Source organism: Colius striatus, chromosome 8 (genome assembly GCF_028858725.1).
Source record: "Colius striatus isolate bColStr4 chromosome 8, bColStr4.1.hap1, whole genome shotgun sequence".
Lineage (NCBI taxonomy): Eukaryota > Metazoa > Chordata > Aves > Coliiformes > Coliidae > Colius > Colius striatus.
The window spans coordinates 13,709,069-13,732,066 of record NC_084766.1 but is presented as its reverse complement, the minus strand read 5'-3'; the positions used below and the strand labels follow the sequence as shown (position 1 = coordinate 13,732,066).

Here is a 22,998-nt window from a genome sequence, read left to right as displayed (position 1 = left end):
CACCTTAAAATTATAAGATCATTTTTCTCAACCACTGGTGCCAGAAAGAATTTAAAAAGCCATTGTCTCAACACTTTAGTGCAACTTTTTGTAATAAAGTAAGGTTTGGTATTTTTTTGTATTTCAGACACTCCCGTATCATTGCTTGGTGGATTTTTGCTAATTTAAAGTTATTTAAGCATATTTTGTACTTCTGTAACCACACTCTGTTAAGATACTTTCTTAGTGTGAGATGTATAGGGAATATGAGACTACAGAACGTCAGACTGTCCAGTGTACAAAGCAAAAGTATTTATGTAATTTCTTCTAATACCATATCAAATTATATGACTGCATTTAATGGTATTAACATATAACTAGTAAATTGCAAGTAAATAAAGTTATATTAGAGGTTCTGCAAAGGAAAGCAATATTAATGTAGTTTATGTATTTCAGGACTATCCCAAAGAAAACTAATGGAGATAATTTACGTGTGTTCTCACCTTTTAATGAGTCTGCTGGAGGGATGTCTAACTGTTGGCCAAAACTGTCTTCTTTGCAGGACTAGAGCCTCACACTGTTTCCCAACGTTTGGCTACATTAAAAAGAATACAAGACCAAATTCTTAATAGAGAATTTTCCTCACATTTGAATAGTCCTATGCATGTATTATGAATAGATTTAATATGTTTCCTTCAGTGTTTGCTAGAAGTGATTGTCTCAGATCCAGAATACTTTGCTGAAGCAGTAGTTTTGTGGCCAAAAAAAGAGGAAAGAAAGGAAATCTGTATCTCTGAATCTCCTGTATCGCCTCTGAAAGCCTATCCATGAGCAGCACCGAATATAACAAGTTCTTGTACTCGGGCACAGATTCACCCATAAGCAGTTGGGAGTAAAAGACACATCTGATTTTACCTCATACAACAGCGCGGGTATCAGAAGAGGGCTCACGGTTCTATCGGCACTTGACGCTGTGGAAAGGACAGGCGGGGTCCAGCCGGACCCTCGCCCGCATTGAGATAAGCGCCGCATGTGCCCCACAGGCTGAGCGCCCCTCACGGCGCAGGCCCCTCCCCCGGCGGCGAGCCGCGGCCCCTCCGCGCCTTCAGGCAGCGCGCGCCTGGGTGGAGGACCGTCCTCCCGGCACCTCCCATTGGCTGCCCTAGCTCCGCCCTCGCCAATGGCAGAGCCAGAAGGGGCAGGGGCGGGCACGCTGCCGTACTGCGCCTGCGCCCTCGGGTGCGCGGGGCCGAGGGGGTTCGCTTTACCGGTCTGTGGGTGGGGTGGTCGGGCTGCGGGCTGAGTTGCGGAGCTGAGGCGGGACGGGACGGGACGTGCGCGACGGAGGATCTGCTCATGGCAGAGAGGTAGCGGTCGAGTGTGGGGAAAAGGCAGTGGGCGGAGACGGCCTCGATGGCGGGAGATTTAAAGCGTAAAGCGAAGTTTCCGCGCCTCGCGCCTCTCTCTGCCTCTTTCGGCCCCTCCGGCTCTGGGCGCGGGAAGGCAGAAAGAAGTCCTGAGGGACGCCGGAGCGGGGACGGGGCGGCACAGGCCCTCATCGGGGATGGGGGAGAGGTAGGAAGCGCTCGGGGCTGGATGGTGGAGAGGAACGTGCCGCTGCTTATCGAGTAACTGGTGTTTGCACCGGGGGGCAGGCAAGGCTGCGGGGCGAGGTGCAGACGCCTGGCCTGAGCCTTGTCCTAACCTGCGCCTTGGAGCTCTAGCGGGCATCGTTCGGTCAAGAGAGTGGCTGGTCTGACTGCTCTGTCTGAAACTTTGGCCATTGGCCAGCTATAAACTGGACCTTGAATATCAGTTTCCTAATTATCTTCGTGTTAAGTGTAAGTAGGGAAAAAGTTATCTGTGTTTGATGAACTTGAGTGATTGTGGGACTTATTATGTGGTTTACAGTGTCGAAAGCTTTCCCATGAGCTCGACGTTACAGTACAGCTTTAATTGACTTATAAACACAAATATGTAGTCTCTAAAAGGAAGTACCAGGCAGAATAAATAATAATTACTTGTTGTTTATGTCTCATTCCTTATGTCTCCTATGTACAAATGCTTGCTTTTCATCCCTGTCATCCAAAGAGACAAAGTCCTTTCCTATCAGAGAGATATTTTCCTACTCTCTACATGTATAGAACTAAACACCTCACAGTAAATATATATTAAAATTGAAGAGAGTTAATAGTGACCTTATACTTGAAGCTTTCCCTCTTTTTGTGTAGAAGATGGCAGTTTTCAAAGTGTCCCATCTTTGCACTAATGAATTGTTACTTCAGTTTTCAGAAGAATGTGACTGAATTCCCCGACACAATACTTAAGAATGGATTGAACAACAGATACTGTGTTTTGGAAGTTAGTGTAATACATAGAAATGGAAGTGACCCTGAGAAACACTTGACAATTACAGCATCTAAGTCACTGGAGGATACAGAGCTCTGCATTCTTAGGAATGGCTGGTAATTCACATAGGAATTAAGTCAATTTTCTTTGTGTTGCCTTAGAGATGAAATTTTCTATCTTAAAATTGATACAAAATCCTGAAAGAACCTTTATCTAATGTAATATTATCAGTGTTTAATGGATTTTCATGTTGAGAGAACTGATGGCATGTAACTTGTGTGGAGTGGATATTGGCGACCTTAAAGGTTTAATTTGTCTTTGTGCTACCAAACAGCAAGACAATAAAGTCTGAGCAGGCTGTTTTAAGTGTTGTGTTGCAACAGTTACTAGTGTTCTTATAAATGGTATATCCTGATTGTACACATAAATGTACGAAGTGCTATGTCTGTAAAATGTGAGGTTTTATACAGTTTGTTAGAGTCACTTTAGTTGAACTGTACTACCAATGTTTTTTCAAGTAGGGGTAAGATTTGTGTTCAGATGTTTGTGTGTTGCATGGTGTTATGGAAGAAAAGACTAGCTTAGTCTTTTGAAACATAGACACGCACAAGCTCTTTGGCCCTACTTTCATTTTTCTATGCAAGCCTGAAAGGTGGGAGAAGAGCAAAAGACTCAGTTTCTTGAAGGAAAAAATAAAAAAGATTTTGAACTCTGAAATTTCTAAATCAACAAAAATCTTCTTAGATTTTACTTAGCTTCTAAAACAAATAGAAATAAGTAAAAAAGTAACGGAGAAGTAATATACCAACATAAAAATTATACTGAAATGTCTCAATACAAGGATTTAGAATGATCTAAAGTCAAGAGGATTTCCCTATGCTCAAACTGCCCTGATCCATGATCCAGTTACTCAAAATTATTGAAGTTTTGTCAGTAAAAAATCCTTTATTCACTTTCAGAATTTATTTAAGTTGATTTCTTAAAAAAACCCCGAAAGAATTACAATAATCTCCTGTTTCTAAAGACTTTGAATCTGATACATTAATGTGTAATTTCTAATACATTGTGTCTGTAGCTTGCTAATGGTTGTTCAAATGTGTTACTTTATAGGGAGTCTGTTCCGGTTGTTCCAGGAGACATCATTCATTTAGAAGGGGAGTGTCGTTCCGGTACCTGGATTATAAATGAACAGTGTGGATACCTGGTTCTTTACCCAGATCTGCTGCTTTCTGGCACTACAATATCAAATAGTATTCGATGCATGAGAAGAGCAGTGCTGAGTGAAAGGTTTAGGGTAAGTGTGAATTCCAGAGCATCAAGTATACTGATGGGTTGCTCTTCCATTGACACTGATGGTTTAGCTCAGTGTTAAGACTAGCTGAGATGCTGTATTGCAAAATGTCATTATTAGCTATTCATAATATTTACAACATAGAATAATTTGGAATGGAAACTCTGTTTCTTTTTGAACTTTTTGTGGATTTTTTTTGAGAACTGTGGCCAAAATAATCTTGTATTCTTAGCATAGCTAGTGGGACAAAGAAATCGTCTTCCCACTTGAAATTCTGGAAACGTTTTTTATCATCTCTTGCCACATTTTCTGTGGATATGAATCCTTTGTGAGGGATATGCCTCTTGTCGACCATATCAAAAGATAATCACACTTGGCCAAGTTAAAAGCCTCTAAAAAATTAACCAATTGACTGAATTACTTTGGAATCTGAATCCATCTGCTGGAACCTGTAAAGAGGAAGAGTTTTTTGTGGTGTCTTTCCACACATATGGATGACAGAGAAGCAGCAGCTGCCAGTTATAGCTGAGGAGAACTTAGAGATGCAGTAGGAGTACAGATCTGAATGGGCAAGGGAATTGTAATGAAGTGGTAAATGTGCTGGCTGCGAGCCTGTGACTGAAACAAGAAAATCGAGTATAGAAAATCCAGACTTTGAAATGGTGTCAGACCTTTATTCAAGGAGTATGGAAATAAGCTAATCATTTGGAAGGGGCAATGTAGAGAGTCCCATTGCTGAGATAATAGCATCCATCTGTTCTGAGCACAACCCACAAGTACTAGGACTATTATAGGTATCAGTAAGTATTTAAGCCACAGTGATTAGATTTCCAGTTGTCTGGTGGTAGCTCTTGCAGGAGGTGTAACTTACTACCACTTTAAATTCTTATGAGTCTATAGAGTCCAGTCCTAGTGATGGTTAGATGGGTTGCTGGGCCATTTTGGTAATACTTGCAATAATTTTCTATGCTCAAAATTCATTGTAATATGTGCCTTTGATTCTTACCTGTCAATACCATAAGGATTGTATTCTAACATTATCAGATTGTATCCTCTCTTCATAAAAATGACAGTTAAAGCAATAGGTGAGACTCATCTCAATTTGTGTGTTTTCACAGTCAGAGTTGAATAGATGTTAATTAGTGACGTGAGAGCTGTAATGATCTTGCGAATAAGTAAACGCAGTCCATCATGTGCAGCAAGTAAAAACCAGAAAATGTATCAAAGTTGTCATGAAGTACGTGTAAATCTTCATGTGTGTATATATGTGTTATGTGACGTCTGTTGCAGGGCTCAGAGTCTGGTTCACACCAAATGCTCGTTGGTACAATTCTTCATGACATTTTCCAGCAATCAGTAACAAATAACTTGGTACGAGAAAAAGTGGAAGAACTGGCAAATATAATTGTGTATGGACAAAAGTATCTCAAAGAAATGTAAGTAGTATTGCAGGTGCTTTTACATTTGGAAGACAGGGTAGGAACACTTGAACTGTCAGGTAAAATTCTACTTGAAGAAATGTAGTGCTAGTATCGGGAGATGATTCTACCAAATGACCTTGCTTAATGAAGCCTGGGTATCTTTTAATAAGATAATTCCCTGTTTTGTATTGTAATTTAATTTGTCTTCTGTGCTGGGCTACTTCTATAGATGTGAACTGTGCTGCTGGAGTAACTGTAGATGTAGGTTGATATGTTTTTTTTGAGTTTTTGCCTATAACATTAGATTTACAAGCATCTCCCAAAGCTAAGTTAAATGTAACAATCATAATTAATTTTGGTCCTCAGGAGATGAAGTAGAAACTTGTGACTAAGAAATGAGATAACCTGATAAAGAACGGGACATTGTCAGGTATTTAATGTCTCAATCGTTAGAAGGTCTTTAAATTTTTTTCTCTGCAAAGCTGAGAAATGCTAGTGAAATAGTCTTCATATTTCCATCAGAAAATAGCAAGATGAATGGTTGTCAGTTTTAATGTTTTACTGCAGACTTGATTAAAAACCAGTTCAGGTAATGTAACAAAATTATCACGTATAGAATACGATGAATTATATTTTGGCTAATGTCAGTATTTGTTAGCCTCAGACAAGCTGCAAGTTAAAACTGTATCAAGATTTATTAGTCTAGTTCTGTTGTAAAGGTAGATACTTTGAATTGTGACTCCTGGTATTATTTTTGAAGGCTTTTGTGTTTCTCTTAGCCTCTGAAACTGTTGATTTGTGATTCCTCTTTCATATGTAGGCTACTAATTGTTGGGATTGAAAAGTAAGTTGCATAACTCTGCTGGCTGTAGTTGTGCTTGTATGAACCCTTTTGTGCAAAACCTACTTGTAATTTTCAGTTGCTGTAGAACAATGACATTATTTCCAGTGAATGCCAGCACTGAATTATCTAATGCCACATGATTAGATTCCATTTAATGAGACTTCTACTGTCTTGTGTATTTTTAACTGTAGCAACTGCAGAAGATTGTGATTCCTGTCCAATTAAAATGCTGAAGCTTGTCAAAATGTATGTGAGGAACTAGTAGCAGATCAGTGTCTTCAGATAAGCAGAATCACAGAATAGTAGGGGTTGGAAGGGACCTTTAGAGATCATCTAGTCCAACCACCCTGCAGAAGCAGGTCCACCTAGATCAGGTCGCACAGGAACATGTCCAGGTGGGTTTTGAAGACCTCCAGAGAAGGAGACTCCACACCCTCTGTGGGCAGCCTGTGCCAGGGCTCCCTCACATGAACAGTGAAATAGTTTTTTCTTATGTTTAAATGGAATTTTTTATATTCCAGCTTCATCCCATTACCCCTTGTCCTGTTGCTAGATAAAACAGAAAAAAGTGATGCCCCAACCTCCTGACATCCACTATTTATATATTTGTAACTTTTAATGAGCTCTTCTCAGTCTTTTCTTCTCCAGACTAAACAGCCCCAGTTCCTACAGCCTTTCCTCTTAAAGAAGATGCTTTAGTCCCCTGATCATCTTGATGGCCCTGTGCTGGACTCTCTGCAGCAGTTCCCTGTCTCTTTTGAGCTGGGGAGCCCAGAACTGGCCACAGGACTCCAGATGAGGCCTCACCAGGGCTGAGTAGAGGGGGAGCAGAACCTCCCTTGATCACACTGTTCTTGATGCATCCCAGCATGCCATTGGCCTTCTTGGCCATGAGGGCACATTACTGGCTCATGTTTAGTTTACTGTCAACCAGCACTCCCAGGTCTCTCTCTGCAGAGCTGCTCAAATGGTATTTTTTAATTTAGTTTTCAATTTTGCCTAAAGCATAGGAATAGCTGCTTTTAAATGCATGAGTCTGGTACTCCTTTCTTGCAGTGTGAATATTAGTTTTGTTTCGTCACATCTGTCGTGCACTTGCTTTCATTGTGCTATGCCTGTTGTTTCAAAAGATACATCAGAAACTTGTAAGAGATGTTCAGTTTTAGTTTTATGAATTCATCAATGGATTTGAACCATTATCTACAATATATTATTTTTTATTAAACTTAAAAGTTATTTCCATTCATTTCATTGCTACTTGAGTCAAAATCTTTTTAATACTAAGAGCAAATCTAGTAATTTGTTTCCTTAATGTGCATGGCTTTATTTTTTTAGGTATCACTTAAATCTGAAGCAAACAGAAATAATGCAGGAAGTGGAAGAATACTTGCCTTCATTTTTTAAATGGGCGGAAGACTTCATGCACAATCCAGCTAACCAAAGTAAAATGCAACTAAAACTGTAAGAAGCCACAATTGAAAGTTAAAACCATTTTACATTGTATATCTCCTTTGGTTCACTTTTCATTTTTAGAGCAACACTTTTTATGCAAATCTTTTCAATTACATGGGTCTAATTCGTGGCCTCACTGCCAAAATAGCTAATTTTGAGAGCTGTGTGTTTAGCTGACATTGTGACTACTGAGGAAGACATTAAGACTGACATGAAAATCTTCTTGGCCTTAAAATCCTTGTAAACAGCAGAGTACAAAGTAAAAACCCTATACTAATCAGAACAGCAAGTATATTTGATCTACTAACTAAGCTAGAAGTTACTCTGAATATGTACAAATCAGAATTTGAAACTATATATTAATCAAATTTCTTAACTAAGTAACAATTTCTCAGTGAAATGGCAGAATGGCATTTTTACTCAACTGCTGCTGCACTCTTCTTGTTCATGGCTTCTTGCTGTTCATAGTACATAGCCATAGGGTTCTAAGGTTTCAGTGAAATGGCAAGTCTGAGTAAAATGTGTGGACTACTTGCCAGTGCATATCATTACTTTTTTTTTTTAAGCAGTGAAGTGTTCTAAAGTGATTATTCAGAGAAGACAGAAAATTCTTAAACATTTTAAGAACATTTTTTAACTTACAAATTTATGCGAATAGCAAAACTACATGACAGTGTGCAATTTAAAGTGACTCTGATGTGATGCTTCCTGTGTTATAGATAGGTATAGATAGTTTGGGTCGGATATGGTTTGATATAGATAGTTTGAGTCAGACTCGATGTGCTTTAGAAATAAAGTTAGTGCCTGAACAGCACCTATAATGCAAAAAAATTAATATTTTATTACAAAGCATTTTAATATTGAAGTATCAAGAATCAAGGGAAATTATTAACTTCTAACTTCATTTTCTTCCTAGATCAAATGATAAGAAACCAGAAGATTTCTCTTCCAAGATAGAGATTGTAGACATCTTAGACATTGAAGAGAATATCTGGTCTCCTCGGTTCGGGCTGAAAGGAAAGATTGATGTTACAGCCAGGGTGAAAATCCATCGCCAGTCTGGAGTACAGTCTAGGATAATGCCGTTAGAGCTCAAGTCTGGCAAGGAATCTAATTCCATAGAGCACAGAAGTCAGGTATAAACTCCAAAATGTCTAATTTTGCTATCAGTGTCTATTGCATCCTTTTAAATTTTGTTAAATTACCTGTTTTGTCTAACAAACAAGAAAATCTAGATGTGGCATCATTTAGATATAAGGATGATTGATCCTGACTTGCCCAAAGCTGCTGATATAAAATCAAAGTGGTCTGAGAAGGATATACATTTATCCCTTTCAAACATTCCATAGTTTTTGTCCTGAAATATCTATTTGTTAGTCTCTGCTTACTACATTCAAGTGTTAGGTTGAGGCAAGCTGCTTCAGGAATTATTGTCATACATCTTTCCAGATATCTGGCCTAATCTCAAGGTAGTAGTTGTCATAAGCTTTTTTTTTAAAGGAAGGTGGCTTTTAGTTGAAATCCTTTGTCAGGGGTTTACTACTTTTGCCTTCTAGATTAATTGAGTTAGTAATGGCTGCTTAACCAGATAAATTATGGAAAAACTAAATACAGCCGATGATGTATTTTGTCCTTAATGCATTGTAATAAGTTTATAATATTTGCAGGTTATTCTGTACACATTGTTGAATTTAGAACGGAGAGTAGATCCTGAAGCTGGATTTCTTCTGTATCTTAAAACTGGTACTATGTACCCTGTTTCTGGAGCTCGCATGGACCGAAGAGGTAAAGTTGTTCCACTTCCCCAGAAACCAACATTATCTTAATTAAAATGAAATGTTTTAGTAATAGTTACAAGGTTTACTCTGTACTTGGAGGTGTATCACTTGTTATAATGTTACTAATTCCAATAAGCTTATGTAAACAACTTGACTTTTATTGATACTCCATTGAGACTTTGCTATATAAATACTCTTGCTGACTAAATGTTGATGGCTAGTTACTTTTGAGTTAGAAATTATTACAAACAAGCCCAAAACCATCAGCTTAGTTTGTTCTTTTCCCGACAGAATTAATGAAGTTAAGAAACCATGTGGCCTTCTACTTAACACACAGTACATACAAATCTGACGTGGGAAGACAGCATTCACAGCTTTCTACTTTACCTCCTGTAACTGATGACAGTCAAGCCTGTAGATATTGTTCTCAAATGCACAATTGCTTTCTATATAGCAGGTAAAAAGTTTGACTTGTGTTTTAAAGTATGCTGGAATATTTGTAGCGTTTGATGCTGTGATTTCATTTTTCTGGTTTGTACCTTCTTATTTCTTTATTAAGGAGTATTGCAGCCCAAAAGAAAGTTCCATAAACCCCACTGCAACTTTGATAGTGCAAGTTCTTGATCTTGCAGACACGTAAGGTATCTGCTTAGGTACACTTTCTGCAAGACAAAATCTGAGCTAAGTCTCCACAGAGTACTTGACAGTGGTAAAAGATTTCTATTATATCTATGTTAATAATAATTATGGTTTTTGAAAGTGATTTTCTTGAAACTCTGAAGTGGACAGTCTTTTCAGGCTGAATTCCAGCTGGACAACAGCTCTTTCACTTTAACTCTGTAGAAAAATGTTTCCCTGTAGAGTATCCCACAAGTAATGATACATTGATATTACTGTGCTAATGTGTTACTGCGTCTCCTGGTGAAAAGAAGTCATGAGCAAATATTTGATAAAACAATTCAATAACTTTATGTGAAAATGTAAAAACTGTTGTAAGTTTTAGTCTTCTCTTTATGCTGCACAAAAATTGAAGCCAAAATTGTATACTGAAGAGACCAAAACAGACATGTTAGAACAGGAGAGGTTTTGGGGTGATCTTGTGTCAATCTAATGTCTGATTGCTTTCAGAATTGTAGAACTAAACGTATATACTGAGGGACCTAGGTTTGTGGTCATACATGATCTGTTTTGTAAATTAGTTTTTGAGAAATATTACTTCTCATATTCAGTTGTTACAGCAACAGGATTATTGCTAATTGAATTCCTCTTCTAAATTAACTCTTTTCTCTTTAGTTGCCTTTTTTATACATGACTAGGTATAATCTCTATAGATATTTAGTTCTGAACTAAATTGACCTGAAGTCAATCCCCTTTCCTTAGATAAATCTCAATATAGTACTCATATGTTACTGAAAAAAAAGCAACAGGAGATAAACTATTTAAAAGTATTACAGTACTCTTTCAAATGTTTTCATTTGGTCTTTGGCTAACTTACTGTCCTTAATTCAAAACCATAGAGATGATGTAAAGTTACTAATTTGAGATGGCTCATATGAACAAAGTATACAGATTCTACTTTATTTCAATAATGATGATCTGTTACAGTATATATTTAGATTGGCATTACACACATATAGACTTGCAAGAAAAAAGAAGCTGATTCTTTCCTATGTTTGGCTTTACTCCTAGAGCTGTAGAAGAAAAGATGGCCAGTGTGTCTTTTCCTCCTGCTATGGTACCTATTGTTGAAAGAGAGACCCAGCACCTGAAACCTTCCCACTTAGAGTATTTCAGCCTGTGGTATCTAATGTTAACCTTGGAGCTGCAAAGTGGAGAGAGTAAAAAAGGATATAAAAATATATGGATGATACCTTCTTTGGAAAGGTGAGATGTAATTCTTAACCTGGGATGAATAATGGTCCCTCCAGTAACTAGAAATGAGGCATTGTCAAGTTGTGCTTTTATTACAAGGAACAATAGATGTTTTCTAGTCCTTGTAGAAACAGCCATATATGCTACTTGCATAGGTTTGTTTTTTGTGAGAGCTGACCTAATGGAGACATTAGCCTAGTAAATATACTGGTTTTGTCTTTGCAATATGATATCTGTTAATTTTGTTGTTAAATCACATACGGGAATCAGCAAACTGAGCCCTCAGTTTTCAGAAACAAAACTGATAGAATTCTGTTTTGTGTCTGAGGACTGAGTCCAGCTCATTGTTCTGATTTCCTGACGAATTGTGGTGTGTTTGGTTTTTTTTTTTTGACCATTCTCCTTCGGCATAGATATAAGCAGCCTAAGGGCCCTTGTTGGCTGAAGTAGAGTGATGTTATATATTTCATACAGCAGCTGTGGCAAAAATAATTGGTGGTTTGTAGGCCTGTTTCAAGGCATCCATATAAGTGAAATGTAGCTGAGTTGTTTCAAGTGTAATGAGCAACTCCATAAGCAAATACAGGATATCTTACTGAAGTGGATCCATACATTTTAGTATTTGTCTTTTTAAAGGAATTTGTAGACTAATTTAACCTAAATATTAGTTTCTGTTCTTATAACAAATACAAAGGTTCTACATACTTTTACAATCCTTTTCTGGTCAAAGTGGCTATTGTGAAGTGACTGTTTGATCTTGCTGGTTTGTGTGTGGTTTTGGTGTGGGGTTTCTGTTGTTGTTTTGAATTTTCTTTTTATTTTGTATTTTGGCTTTGGTGGTTGGCTGTGGGCGTTACATTCTGATTTTTTTACTTTTACTGAGAAGGTCTTCATGATAAAATACATTTCTTTTTGTACTATCTTCAGAGAGAAGGCGGGAGATTGTGTTGGAAACTTGATCAGAGTTGATGAAGTACAGGAAATTTCTGAGGGACAGTATCTACATTTTTTCCAACGTAGAAATGGTGCCATACCTGGAACAAATCTGTTGGCTGGTGATCGAGTGGTCGTGAGCGGAGAGGAAAATGGTTTGCTTGGTTTGGCCACTGGCTATGTTAAAGAAGTCAGTGTGACAAAAGTCTCCTGTTTGTTGGGCAGGTAACAGAACAAGAGGGAAAATATCTGTTTGAAGACACTATGATTCTGGCTTCAGGAAGGGTGCTTCTAGTTGTCCAAAAAGGGGGGAAGTACCCTTCAGAATTTCTTATCTTGATGGAAAATGTCACTGCCTAGTCAGTGTAAGTGCCTTTCTCACTAGGCTGTTTGAATAAAAGCATGCTTGCAAACTCCATTTACTCATGCCTGTGACATGACACTATATGGATACAGTGACAACTGTGTTAATGGTAACATATTACTCGGACTATATTAGCTTTGAAGTATGCTCTGATCATGTTTTATTTAGATAAGTTGTTAGCGTGTTTCTTCTAGCTATTGCTTCACTCTGGCAGATATCACTTATCACTTACTAATAAGTCTTTAACCATCACCATACTGCTTGTAACCGGAATTACTTTGGCCATGTTGCTGTCATCCTTCAGGAATTTGTCACACCTCCCCAAAACCACTGTATTTAGGTTGGATCATGAAGAAGGAGATTTTGGTAAAGGAGTCCCTTTTGAAAACCTTTCTAAACTGATGAAAGATTCCCCAGTCAGGTATGAAGAATCAAAATAATTTAGCTCTTCCAGCCTTTTCAGATGAAATTTTTCAACTGGTAAATCTTGTTTTGTTTTCTTAATCCACAGCGAAAGGCTCCGCAACTTGATAATTGACTTCCACAAACCACGTTTTATTCAGCATTTGAGCTCTGTCCTTCCTCCGGAAGCAAAGGAAACGGTTGCAAATATTTTAAAGGGTACAAAGTGGCTTTTTCAAAATTTGCTGAAGTAGTATGTGTCTCTAGCCAAAGAACTTATGACACGAAATATAAGGATTTTTTTTCCTACTTTGGGGTCTGGTGACAGATTTCTGCTTAAGAGTTAAAATCGAGTTCTTACTTTCATGTCTTCCTATGATTAAATTAGTCTTAAACTAATTGGAAGACCTGACCAGTTCTTTGTTTACAGCATTATTTTACTTTTGTTAATTGCTGCAGCATGCACTTTCAGAGTTACCTCCCTAACCTTTACGAAAGGAGGCACAGGAAAGGCTCTTGGGATAGAGGAAGCAGACTTTGAGGGAGTGGAAGGAGAGATGGGCTTTGGTGTAAGCATTCACTTGTATAATCACTCTTGCTGACTCGTTGGCTGCTCTTTATGAGATACTTTGTGAACAATCAATTTGTTTAGGTTTATATCAGTGTCATATTGGAAAATATTTTGTTGTTCTGACAGAGTTGTTTGTGAAAACCAAAATTTAATTTAGTTCTCTTAGAGCAAATGGAACTTTTATCAAAACTTACTCTGAAGAGGTTTTTTGGGATTTTTTTTTTTGCTTCAGCTTTGCTTAGAACAAATAGCTGGAACATACTGCTTATTTGCATCAAACTGGGGAAAGCTCTGATGTAACACTTCTAAAGATGATGATGCTGTATGTGCAACTTGTTTCTTTTTGCTGTGAGACATACTTTTGAATGTGAAATTGTGTTAGAAATGCCCATGTGTGATATTGTACAGAGGTGGTCACTTAGGATCTTAGAAAAATAAGTCACAAAAAGTATAAGAATAAAAATATCTTCAGTGACTTATTTCTGTGACTGTAGTGCAGACTCTGTACTACATGTCTTGGACATTATGTTTAATGACATTACTTTATTAGAACCTACAAATTTAATCTGCTCAATTATTTGAAGGGCTTTAGTGGAAGAGAAAACTGTAGTTCTTCTATTAACTTTAGCAACTATGACAATGATTATGAAATGTAGACATTTATTTTTCCTTTTTTTTTTCTTGAAGGTCTAAATAAGCCTCAGAAACAGGCAATGAAACAAGTGCTGCTTTCAAAAGACTACACACTTATTGTGGGTATGCCTGGGACAGGAAAAACTACTACAATATGTGCTCTAGTAAGATTGAGTACCTTGATTAAACTTTGTTGTGATGTTTAGAAAATAGCATTAAACAACTGCATAAAGCATACTGCCTCAAATTAATTGTCATGACTTAGTGTATTGATATCTGCATAATATCAAAGGAAAAAACATTTCTTTGTACTTGTATCTGTAAAGCTAAAAATGTACTTTGTGGAGGAGGGTTCTCTTTTGCTTGTGTAGGAATATGTGTAGGAGGGATGAGATTGAAGTGTGATGTTTAATCACTTCTGTGATACTTTTAATGTTAAATTTTTTTGGCCTTAAATGTCAGCAAGTCCTCAAATTGTAAACTACAGCTCAGAAAAGGGACTCTGGGTACTTGTCCATTGTAAATTGTTAAAACTCATGGTGTTGAAGTTATGTACAGCCTGATAGCTATCTCCTCTAGTTGGTAGTTCTCTTTCCCCAGGAATGGACAGTAGGAGTGTACTGGGTTCAAGCTGTGGGCTGAGTGAGGTTTGAAATAGCAGTGTCACTTCCAGTTGTCCTCAGTTCATGGGGAAAGAAGAGGCTGGAGAGCAAGCAGCTGCTGCTGTAATCAGATCAGTTTGCTGTACTGAATCTGTTGTGGAGAACAGAGTTTGTGGGAATGGGCTGCATGACTTAGTCTTACAACGGGAATCCTCAGAGCACAGTCTCTTCTTTTCAGTGCACTTAGTGTGTACAGAGGTTCTTAGCTCCTGCTGTTTGTGGCATACATAGTAAGCTTGCTGTTTGAGAACCATCAGGTCTGTTGCTTATGTTGCTGTGATAGTAGCAAACTGTCAGAACTGGCCAGGAAGAATCACATAAATGAAATCATACTTGTGATTGGCTTCCTCCCAAGACAACTTGTGGCTTTTTACAAGTCAAACAGGAGATTGGTGATTCTTATATATGAACTAATAACTTTGTCTTTTCTTTCCCTTTGCCACTCATTAGGTGAGAATTCTTTCTGCTTGTGGCTTCAGTGTTCTTCTGACTAGCTTCACACACACTGCAGTAGACAATATCTTGCTAAAGCTAGCCAAATTCAAGGTTGGTTTCTTGCGCTTGGGGCGAGCTCAGAAGGTTCATCCAGATATACAGAAATTTACAGAAGAAGAGATCTGCAGATCCAAATCAATTAAATCTGTAACAGATTTGGAAGAGGTCTATAACAGTCAGGTGAGAAAAGTGGTTTTTGCTAGCCCTGCAAATTATTAAGGATACATTAGTATACATTAGATACATTACATTAGTGTTGTGCTTGGTTGGATGCTGCAGACAAAGAACCCTTGCCAAGGATGTGTTACTGCTCTAAGAAATCTGAGATGAGAAAGATAATATCTCTATTGCTTCAATTTGTTTATAGCCAATAATGACTAACATTAATAGTCTGAAAGTTGAAAAGCCATTTTTTTATGTCTACACAAAATGACTTACCATTGTAAGTAACATCACAAAGACTCGAGTGTTTTTATCTGAGATTTTGTGTGTTCTGGAGGAGATTAACTGCTCTAGCTTCCTCTGTCTTTATTCAGGTGCTGCTACTGTTTGTCCTATTTCCCTCCTGCTTATGCTTGTTGTGCTGTTTGTACGATCATCAGATGGGGAAGAGGAGGTGGTGTGCTGTGGAGCTAAACACCAGCTAAACAGGCCAAACACAAGTTATTGATTGAAAAATTAGTGCTGCCTGTGAATATTAATGCAAACCATAACAGGAGCTGAGTAAATTGAGACAATGGCAGCTTTAAATTAGATTTGCTGAAAGAATTAAGCTTCATGATAGAGCAAATGCCAGCTTTGCAAAAGCTATCATTTATCCTTTTGTTGATAGACATTGCAGGGGAATGACTGAAGTTGTAAGGGAAGTGACTTAACATTTTATGCTTCAGTTATTTAGGACTGCAGTAGAACCACAGCAGTGGGAAGAACTGTGCTGCTGTTGTTCTATCTTCTCTTTGAAATTAAAAAAAACCCAAACCACATCATTTTCTACAGTAGTCATTTCTGCACACTCCATGGATTGTCTATGTGTAGAACCTGATACCACTCTGAACACGTGGCAGAAACAAGTTACTTACTACAGTCTGCTCTAAAGTTGGTGTTTGCTATCACATGCAATCAATGCAAAAATGTGTGATACCAATATCTACGTGAAGTGAGCTGGTTTGATTTTGAGCATTCATAAATTGATTTATTTTACCATTTAATTTAATGGAAAATACTTATTTTTCTTTCTACCTGGAAAACGTAGTGCTAAAGTATCTAAGGTGGATGTTATCCTGAAAACATGTCTCCATTTTCAGACAGTGGTAGCAACATCTTGCATGGGAGTAAATCACCCCATCTTTGCTCAGAAGCAATTTGATTTCTGTATAGTTGATGAAGCTTCCCAAATAAGCCAACTCATTTGTTTGGGCCCACTATTCTGCTCCAAAAAGTTTGTGCTGGTAGGGGATCATCAGCAGCTGCCTCCACTTGTCCTGAATGCAGAAGCGAGGTAAGATAAAATGCTGCTGGACAATTATTAGTAACATGAATTCTGAGAAGGCTCTCGCAGTGTTTTGACTGACACTTTTATTTTGCTTTATAACAGAGATCTTGGGATGAGTGAAAGCTTATTTAAAAGGCTGGAACAAAACCAAAATGCTGTTGTCCAATTAACTGTGCAATACAGAATGAATAGGTATTTTAAAATCTTATTACATTGGGATTTTAATGTGGAATTGTTAACTGCAAGATTTGACTCATCTTGGTTTTTTTTTAAATCCTTAGTAAAATTATGTCACTGAGTAACATGTTGGTGTATGAAGGCAAACTGGAATGTGGCTCAGAGAAGGTGTCAAATGCCACTGTTAACTTGCCCAATCTAAAAAAGTTAAAACTGGAGCTTGCAGATGCTTCAAAAACATGGTTGAAAGAAGTACTTGATCCAGACAGACCTGTGTGTTTTCTGAACACAGAGAAGGTAAAGTTTGTTATGTTCTCCTTTTAAAATTGTATTTTTGATGCAAGTTCTCAATGCAGTCAACACATAAAGCTTCATACAGCTTAGGTAGGCTTGTTACCCTAAAAGCCAGCAAAGAAGGTCTCTAAGACTTGTTTCGGAGTTTTAGAAAACAGATAAGCAAGTATTGACACATTCAACCTTTTGCGTGCAATTTGTACCTAAAATCATAACAAGTGAGGTTAGGAATTTTAGGGTAAGTTTTTGAGGCCTAGTATCAGGGTAAAATATATAATAAAAAAATGGTTTTCTAGTATGTACAATGTGCAGCATGGGAAAATATTTTCAGTATAGCTAATCAACTGGAGTGGTGCAACTACTACTGGAACTACTAAGAGTAATGGGCCGGTTTAAACTGGATGATATTTCAGAAAATATTGAATACTGTAAACTTTGCTCTTATGTACAGAATGTAGCTCAAACTGTGTAGCCATATCGGATGGCCCCACAACCACAGAGTGACCTCATTTGCAGCAGCTGAGGGTCAGTGGTGACTTAGCTGTGTGCTGGGAGTAATTGTAATTCTCCATTGAATTTCACAGACATTCTGTACACTGAAGTGTGAGGGAGGAGTGTGTTGCTTTAGGTGTGTCTTTTCATGGAGTCCCAACTTTTTGCCAGAAAAATAAGTAGAGTTATGTAAAGAAAACTGACTTCTAGGTAAAATGAGGAAGATTTTAATGCATGTGGAAAAAGATTAATAAATTAGTAGATATTTGTGGTCTCTAGTACTTGCTACCACTGCTGTAGCTGGTGACTGCATTTTGAAAATTAGCCTATTTTCCTAACAGGTTCTATGTTGATTCCTATTAATACTGTTTTGCCAATAATTGTATCAACTGATGATCTTTCATGTTGACCCTGGAAAGAACTCTCCAGTCTCTTTGTTGTGTACTCCAGACATTCTCTACATTTCACTTTTTTCCTTTTAATAGCATTTCTGATAGTATTGCTTCAGTGATCTAAATATGAAACAGTGTTTGCTTTAGTGATCTAGAGAAACTTCTAAAAATGCCTATACTAAAAGGGAGACCTTTTCCAGGAATGCCTCAATAGCTGCCATCTCTTTCATGGAAAAGCAAGCAGTTCCAGGGAAGAGATTTGTTCCAATAGGAAGCTGGCTGATAGACTGTTAATCTGTTAATCATACCAAAATGAATGGTGTGAAAGCTAGACTTCATGTTTAATTTTTTTCTTCCCCAGAAAGCTCATCTTGAGTATGATAGCTGTCCTGTTTGTAGAACCAGCAGGGAAGTTTCATTTTCAAAATACTCTTGGTTACCTTGAGACTTTAGGCTGTAATATCATATCTTTTTTGGGCTTCCTGTCAAAACTCCATGTATTGTGGTAGTCATTGAAAAAGAAAAAAAGAGGAAGGGAGGGAGGGAAAGAACCTAAGATACTCTATTCCCCACAAAAAACAGCATTTATTTTGTTCTCTTTAGTCATTACAGTGTTGCTTTTTCCCTGTGTACTGTTGTTTGTAGAAAAGCTTATGAAGAAACAAGGGAGAAAAGAGGAGGAGGGGGGAGAAATATCATGACACCATAAGGAATCTTGCATTTATTATACTTTCTTTCAAAAAGAAAAAGCCTCTATTTTCTGTTTAACAATACAACATGTTTGTGACAGTAATTGGAAATCCATTTGTTCTTTTTCTGCCAAACCCTGTATCAGTCTGTGCTTCCTGACAGCTTGGGTCTGAATGCTGAAAAATGATATTCTTGCTTAATGCCAGTCTTCTGAGTGATTCTAGGCCTAAAGTTGTTTTGTTAGGTGTTTATTTTGGTGTACTATGTGAATATAATCAAAATACATGTAAGCATGTGTTATCATAAGCATGATGTAGCTTTTAGAACTTGTGTCCTCTAAAATAGTGTTTTGCATAGTTTTTGGCAATATAGATACTAGTGTGGATAGAAACCAACTGTTCATTAGAACAGTGCTTATCTGCTTGAAGAAAATTTGAGTGCATGGAAGTTTGAAGGCTTCTTAGGTGTGATGTTTTCAGGATAGTGAATTAAAAAAAATCTAAACCCCACAACAGCACAGCTGTAACAGTTCAGTTGTGATATGACAGATAATAGCAACATACGGAGTGCATGAATCAGTGCAAAGAAAGTTAGCTTATGGTAAGTATTAAGTTGTGTAGCTTGTTGAGAAACAAGCTATGGAGAAAGTACTGTTTTGGAAAAGGAAATGGAAACTTCTAATATGAAGAAAAATATTTTCTGCTTCTATAATCTATGCAATGTACTGAAAACACACTATGTAATATGAAAATGAATTTGCAGTGCTTTAGTGTGCTAGGCATTGAATATAGATTACTCTTAATGAGCTACCCAGGCAGTTGGATTTGGGAAGCTTTTGATGCCCATTGTACACTCTCAGATTCTACATATTTCTAGCAGGCAAATACCACTTACTTGGAATGGAATACTGTTTCAAATATTAACTCCGTATTACTTCACCTACACATAAGGCATTATAGCAATCTCCAAGTTCAGCCATTCAGATGATAATGGGGTGTTTAGTAAAGTAAAACTAACTGCAATAGGATTCTGAGAGTGTCTGTAAGTCAGGCTATACCACCTCACATTTTAAGTTGCAATGCTATCATAAATATCTAGAAGAAAAACTGAACAAAATGTCATCTAAGAAAACAAAGTTGATTTATGTCACCATAACAGAGGCAAACAGTGGAATGGGTGAACTAGAAAATACCAGTAAATGGAACTCGGAGGTGGAAAGCTAAGGCAGATTTAGTCTATACTCAGTTTGAGTCTATTTTTTAAAGAAAGAGGTTTGTTACTGGGCTCCAGATGTTGAGCTGCATGCTGTTTACTAGAAGGATAATATCAGACACATTCATTTCTAATGATATTTCTTTAGAGAGGGAAAGAGCTAAACTAAGAGAATAAATTATAAAACTGTGATACTGAAATGACAAGTTTACATTCTAGGCTTGCTCCTGGCTTTCTGTTCTCATTCATACATGATGTAGGGAAAGGGAGTTAATACTTAAGAAGTGGTAAATTTGATGAATATTCTTTTCTTTTTTTTTTTCTTTTAGATTTGGAAGCTGTATTTCCCACTACCACTTTGGATAGTTCTTCCTGTAGTTTTAAATGTAGGCTTTCAAACACTTAGAAAATATAGTCCATTCTGCTATGGAAGATTGATTGTAAACCTTGTTCTATGCAAAGCGTTAAAGCAAAAGCCAGATGTAAAATATAGTTTACTCTTTTACCTTGTTAGGCTGAGAAATGTCCTTTTTATTTTTTTCATATGAAAGATATTGTGTGAACTGTCAAGTCAGATGATCAAACTTTGGCAGTTTCTTAAGGTGACTTGCTCATATTAGAAACTCATTTCAACACATTGTTTCAACTTGTTTTGCAAATGCAGTATTCTGAACATATAAGTTCTTATACTCTGTAAAATTTAGCATTTAGCCTTATTTTTTATTAAAACTGTTAGTATGAAGGCATGTGTGATATGGTGAGTTGATGATTAGAATGTAATATGCCATTGTAGACAGCAAAAGTCATTATTTCCTGTTTATTTTTAAAGGTCCCAGCACCAGAACATGCAGAAAAAGGTGGTGTAAGTAATGTGACAGAAGCTAAACTGGTATTCTTCCTCACATCCTTATTTATTAAGGTATCTTTTACTTCATTACATTGTTTGGAGGGGCGATTTTATAATTAATCATTTCTACATTGCTATAGTGATGGCGACTATATGTATTTGGTTATTCTCTGAGGGATAACCTTAAGGATAAATTAAAGGCTGGCTACATGTGAGAAGCTCAAGGTCTGCATTCAGTTTCCTGTACCTTACCTGCTTGGATTTGGTAGGCAAATAAAAGCTGGATGCCAAATTCTTTTGAGAGATGAGGACTTTGTTTTGACAGAAAGGAGAGGAAAGGATTTGCCTTTCTTCCTTATTTCATTCAGTCAGCTTCAGGAGTAGTACAGACTAGGAATTCTGAATGTTGAGCTCACAGTTCCAGGAAGAAAGATAAATAATCCTTCAAATGCTCATTTATCTTTTTGCTAGGTTAAGACAAAGCTTGAGGTAGCATGCAATAAGTTCATGTTTTCATTTTCTTCAGTTAATACCAGTTGTACCTAGAGTTCCAGTGACAACTTTGTTAAAGTTTTTGAAAATATCCTTGAGAGTCTTCTGACAGTAATGAATATCCCAAGTTAACTGCTGTGACAACTTTTTCTTTGTTTCTTCTACATTCAGGCTGGCTGTAAGCCTTCAGACATTGGTATTATATCACCATACAGACACCAATTAAAAACAATCACTGATTTGATGCCAAAACTAAAGGAGAACAGAGTGGAAGTCAACACAGTAGACAAATACCAAGGAAGAGACAAAAGTATCATAATTGTGTCTTTTGTTAGGAACAGTAATGATGAAAATGTAAGTTGGTTCTGTTAGTTTTGATCAATTTTAATACTTAGAAACCTCATTTTCAAAATGCATCTGTATACATTGAATTCTGAATTTCACGAAAAATAAAATCAAATGACTTTCATTTCACAGCTTGGTGCCCTCCTGAAGGACTGGCGCCGTCTTAATGTTGCTATCACAAGAGCCAAGCACAAGCTAATCATGGTGGGCTGTGTTCCAACCCTGTGCCGTTACCCTCCTTTGGAGAAGCTGCTCTGCCATTTACGGGCTGAGGCAATGATATCCTTTTTTTTTTTTGACGCTTCCACAAAACTGTGGAAAAGGTAAGATTGACTTCTTGATGTTTGAGATAAGGGTGGGAAGACCTTAAATTACTGTAACTCTGATTGGTAGCACAGTACAAGATGTGCCAACTAAATACGCAACAAGTATTTTTTAGATCAAGCTAATGGATGGATCTAGAGCCATCAATGTCTTCAAAAGTAGAAAGAAAAGTCCACGTAAGTCAGCTTTGACATGAATTTTGAGGTCTGAATTTTTAATGTCTAATGCTTTTGCATTTTTTTATCATCCTAGTTTCTTGGCATCTTAATGTCAGTGTGATTGTTTTCCTCAGAAATGCCATGCACTTAAACATATCTGGTGAGAGTGAATTAATAAATTTATTCATGAATAAATAATGTTGCTAGAATGGAAATGGGTGTGACTCTCAGGTGACCTGTTCATTTTTTCTTTCTCTCTGGCATTGTACTGAGTTTGCCCTAGCTATGGCTTTTTGTAACTCCTGTTTAAATAGGAAAGATGATTTTAGGTGCTGTCTTTGCCAACACCAATGCACTTTCCTTAACTTGCTACATCTTCAATCTTCCAGCAGGGGCTCATGAAAGTATCTGCAAGTGTAACATTTTATGATTGTGAAGAATGGAGAGTTTTACAGGGATTTATATGTTCTGGTGCTGCTTCATGTAAATGACTGGTTAGTAGGGTTTGAGTCTGATGTGCACTGTTTAATCTGAATGAAGCCAAAACAGACATCACATTCAATTATTTTAAAGGCTTCCTTTCAGTAAAATAATGACAGACGTTTCTTTATTTAATAAGAAGGGAGTTAACCGATGCTGCAATGAGTCATAATTTTCTGAGCTCAGTTTGGTTTTAAACACTTTAAAATGCAGCTTACATCCAGTAACTGCATTTATTAGAATTCCTAATTAAGATGCTGTGATGTGCTGTTTGGAGAAAAAAAAATAGGAAAACTTCTTTTTTCAAAGCCTCGCGTTCTTTACATTGTGCTTCTGTTTTTTTAAATACTGAAGTCTTTTATATTTATATACATAATGTAATTATTCTCTCATATGAAGATCTGTTTAACTTTTCTAATACCTTGATTTTTGCATACATCTGGGAGAAGTGTGATGATTCACTTCCCTTTTATGAGCTAACTTATTGAGCAGATAAACTGAAGCCAGAGTTTTACTATGATCTTCAGCTAGGCAGCATTTCATTTCAGACTCATCTC

The 22,998-nt window shown here is 37.2% G+C and overlaps 1 protein-coding gene across 1 annotated transcript; it reads left to right on the top strand.

Moving 5' to 3' along the window:
- The first annotated feature begins 1,308 nt into the window (after nt 1-1,308).
- Nucleotides 1,309-22,391, top strand: DNA2 (DNA replication helicase/nuclease 2). The gene is made up of 21 exons (XM_062001601.1): nt 1,309-1,346; nt 2,265-2,444; nt 3,439-3,622; nt 4,910-5,055; nt 7,220-7,345; nt 8,253-8,472; nt 9,004-9,121; nt 9,406-9,571; nt 10,804-10,998; nt 11,914-12,144; nt 12,588-12,704; nt 12,795-12,904; nt 13,944-14,053; nt 15,002-15,226; nt 16,351-16,544; nt 16,641-16,730; nt 16,820-17,012; nt 20,625-20,714; nt 21,306-21,488; nt 21,612-21,758; nt 22,335-22,391. The coding sequence occupies exons 1-21, from the start codon at nt 1,336-1,338 to the stop codon at nt 22,389-22,391; spliced, it is 3,093 nt and encodes a 1,030-aa protein (XP_061857585.1). The 5' UTR covers nt 1,309-1,335.
- Nucleotides 22,392-22,998: the final 607 nt, after the last annotated feature.

Bases quoted from the DNA above. Each gene is read 5' to 3' on its own strand.
- DNA2 (XM_062001601.1), top strand. The intron at 12,145-12,587 runs GTAACAGAACAA...GTCATCCTTCAG, and splicing joins GTCTCCTGTTTGTTGGGCAG to GAATTTGTCACACCTCCCCA. The intron at 21,489-21,611 runs GTAAGTTGGTTC...TTCATTTCACAG, and splicing joins GGAACAGTAATGATGAAAAT to CTTGGTGCCCTCCTGAAGGA.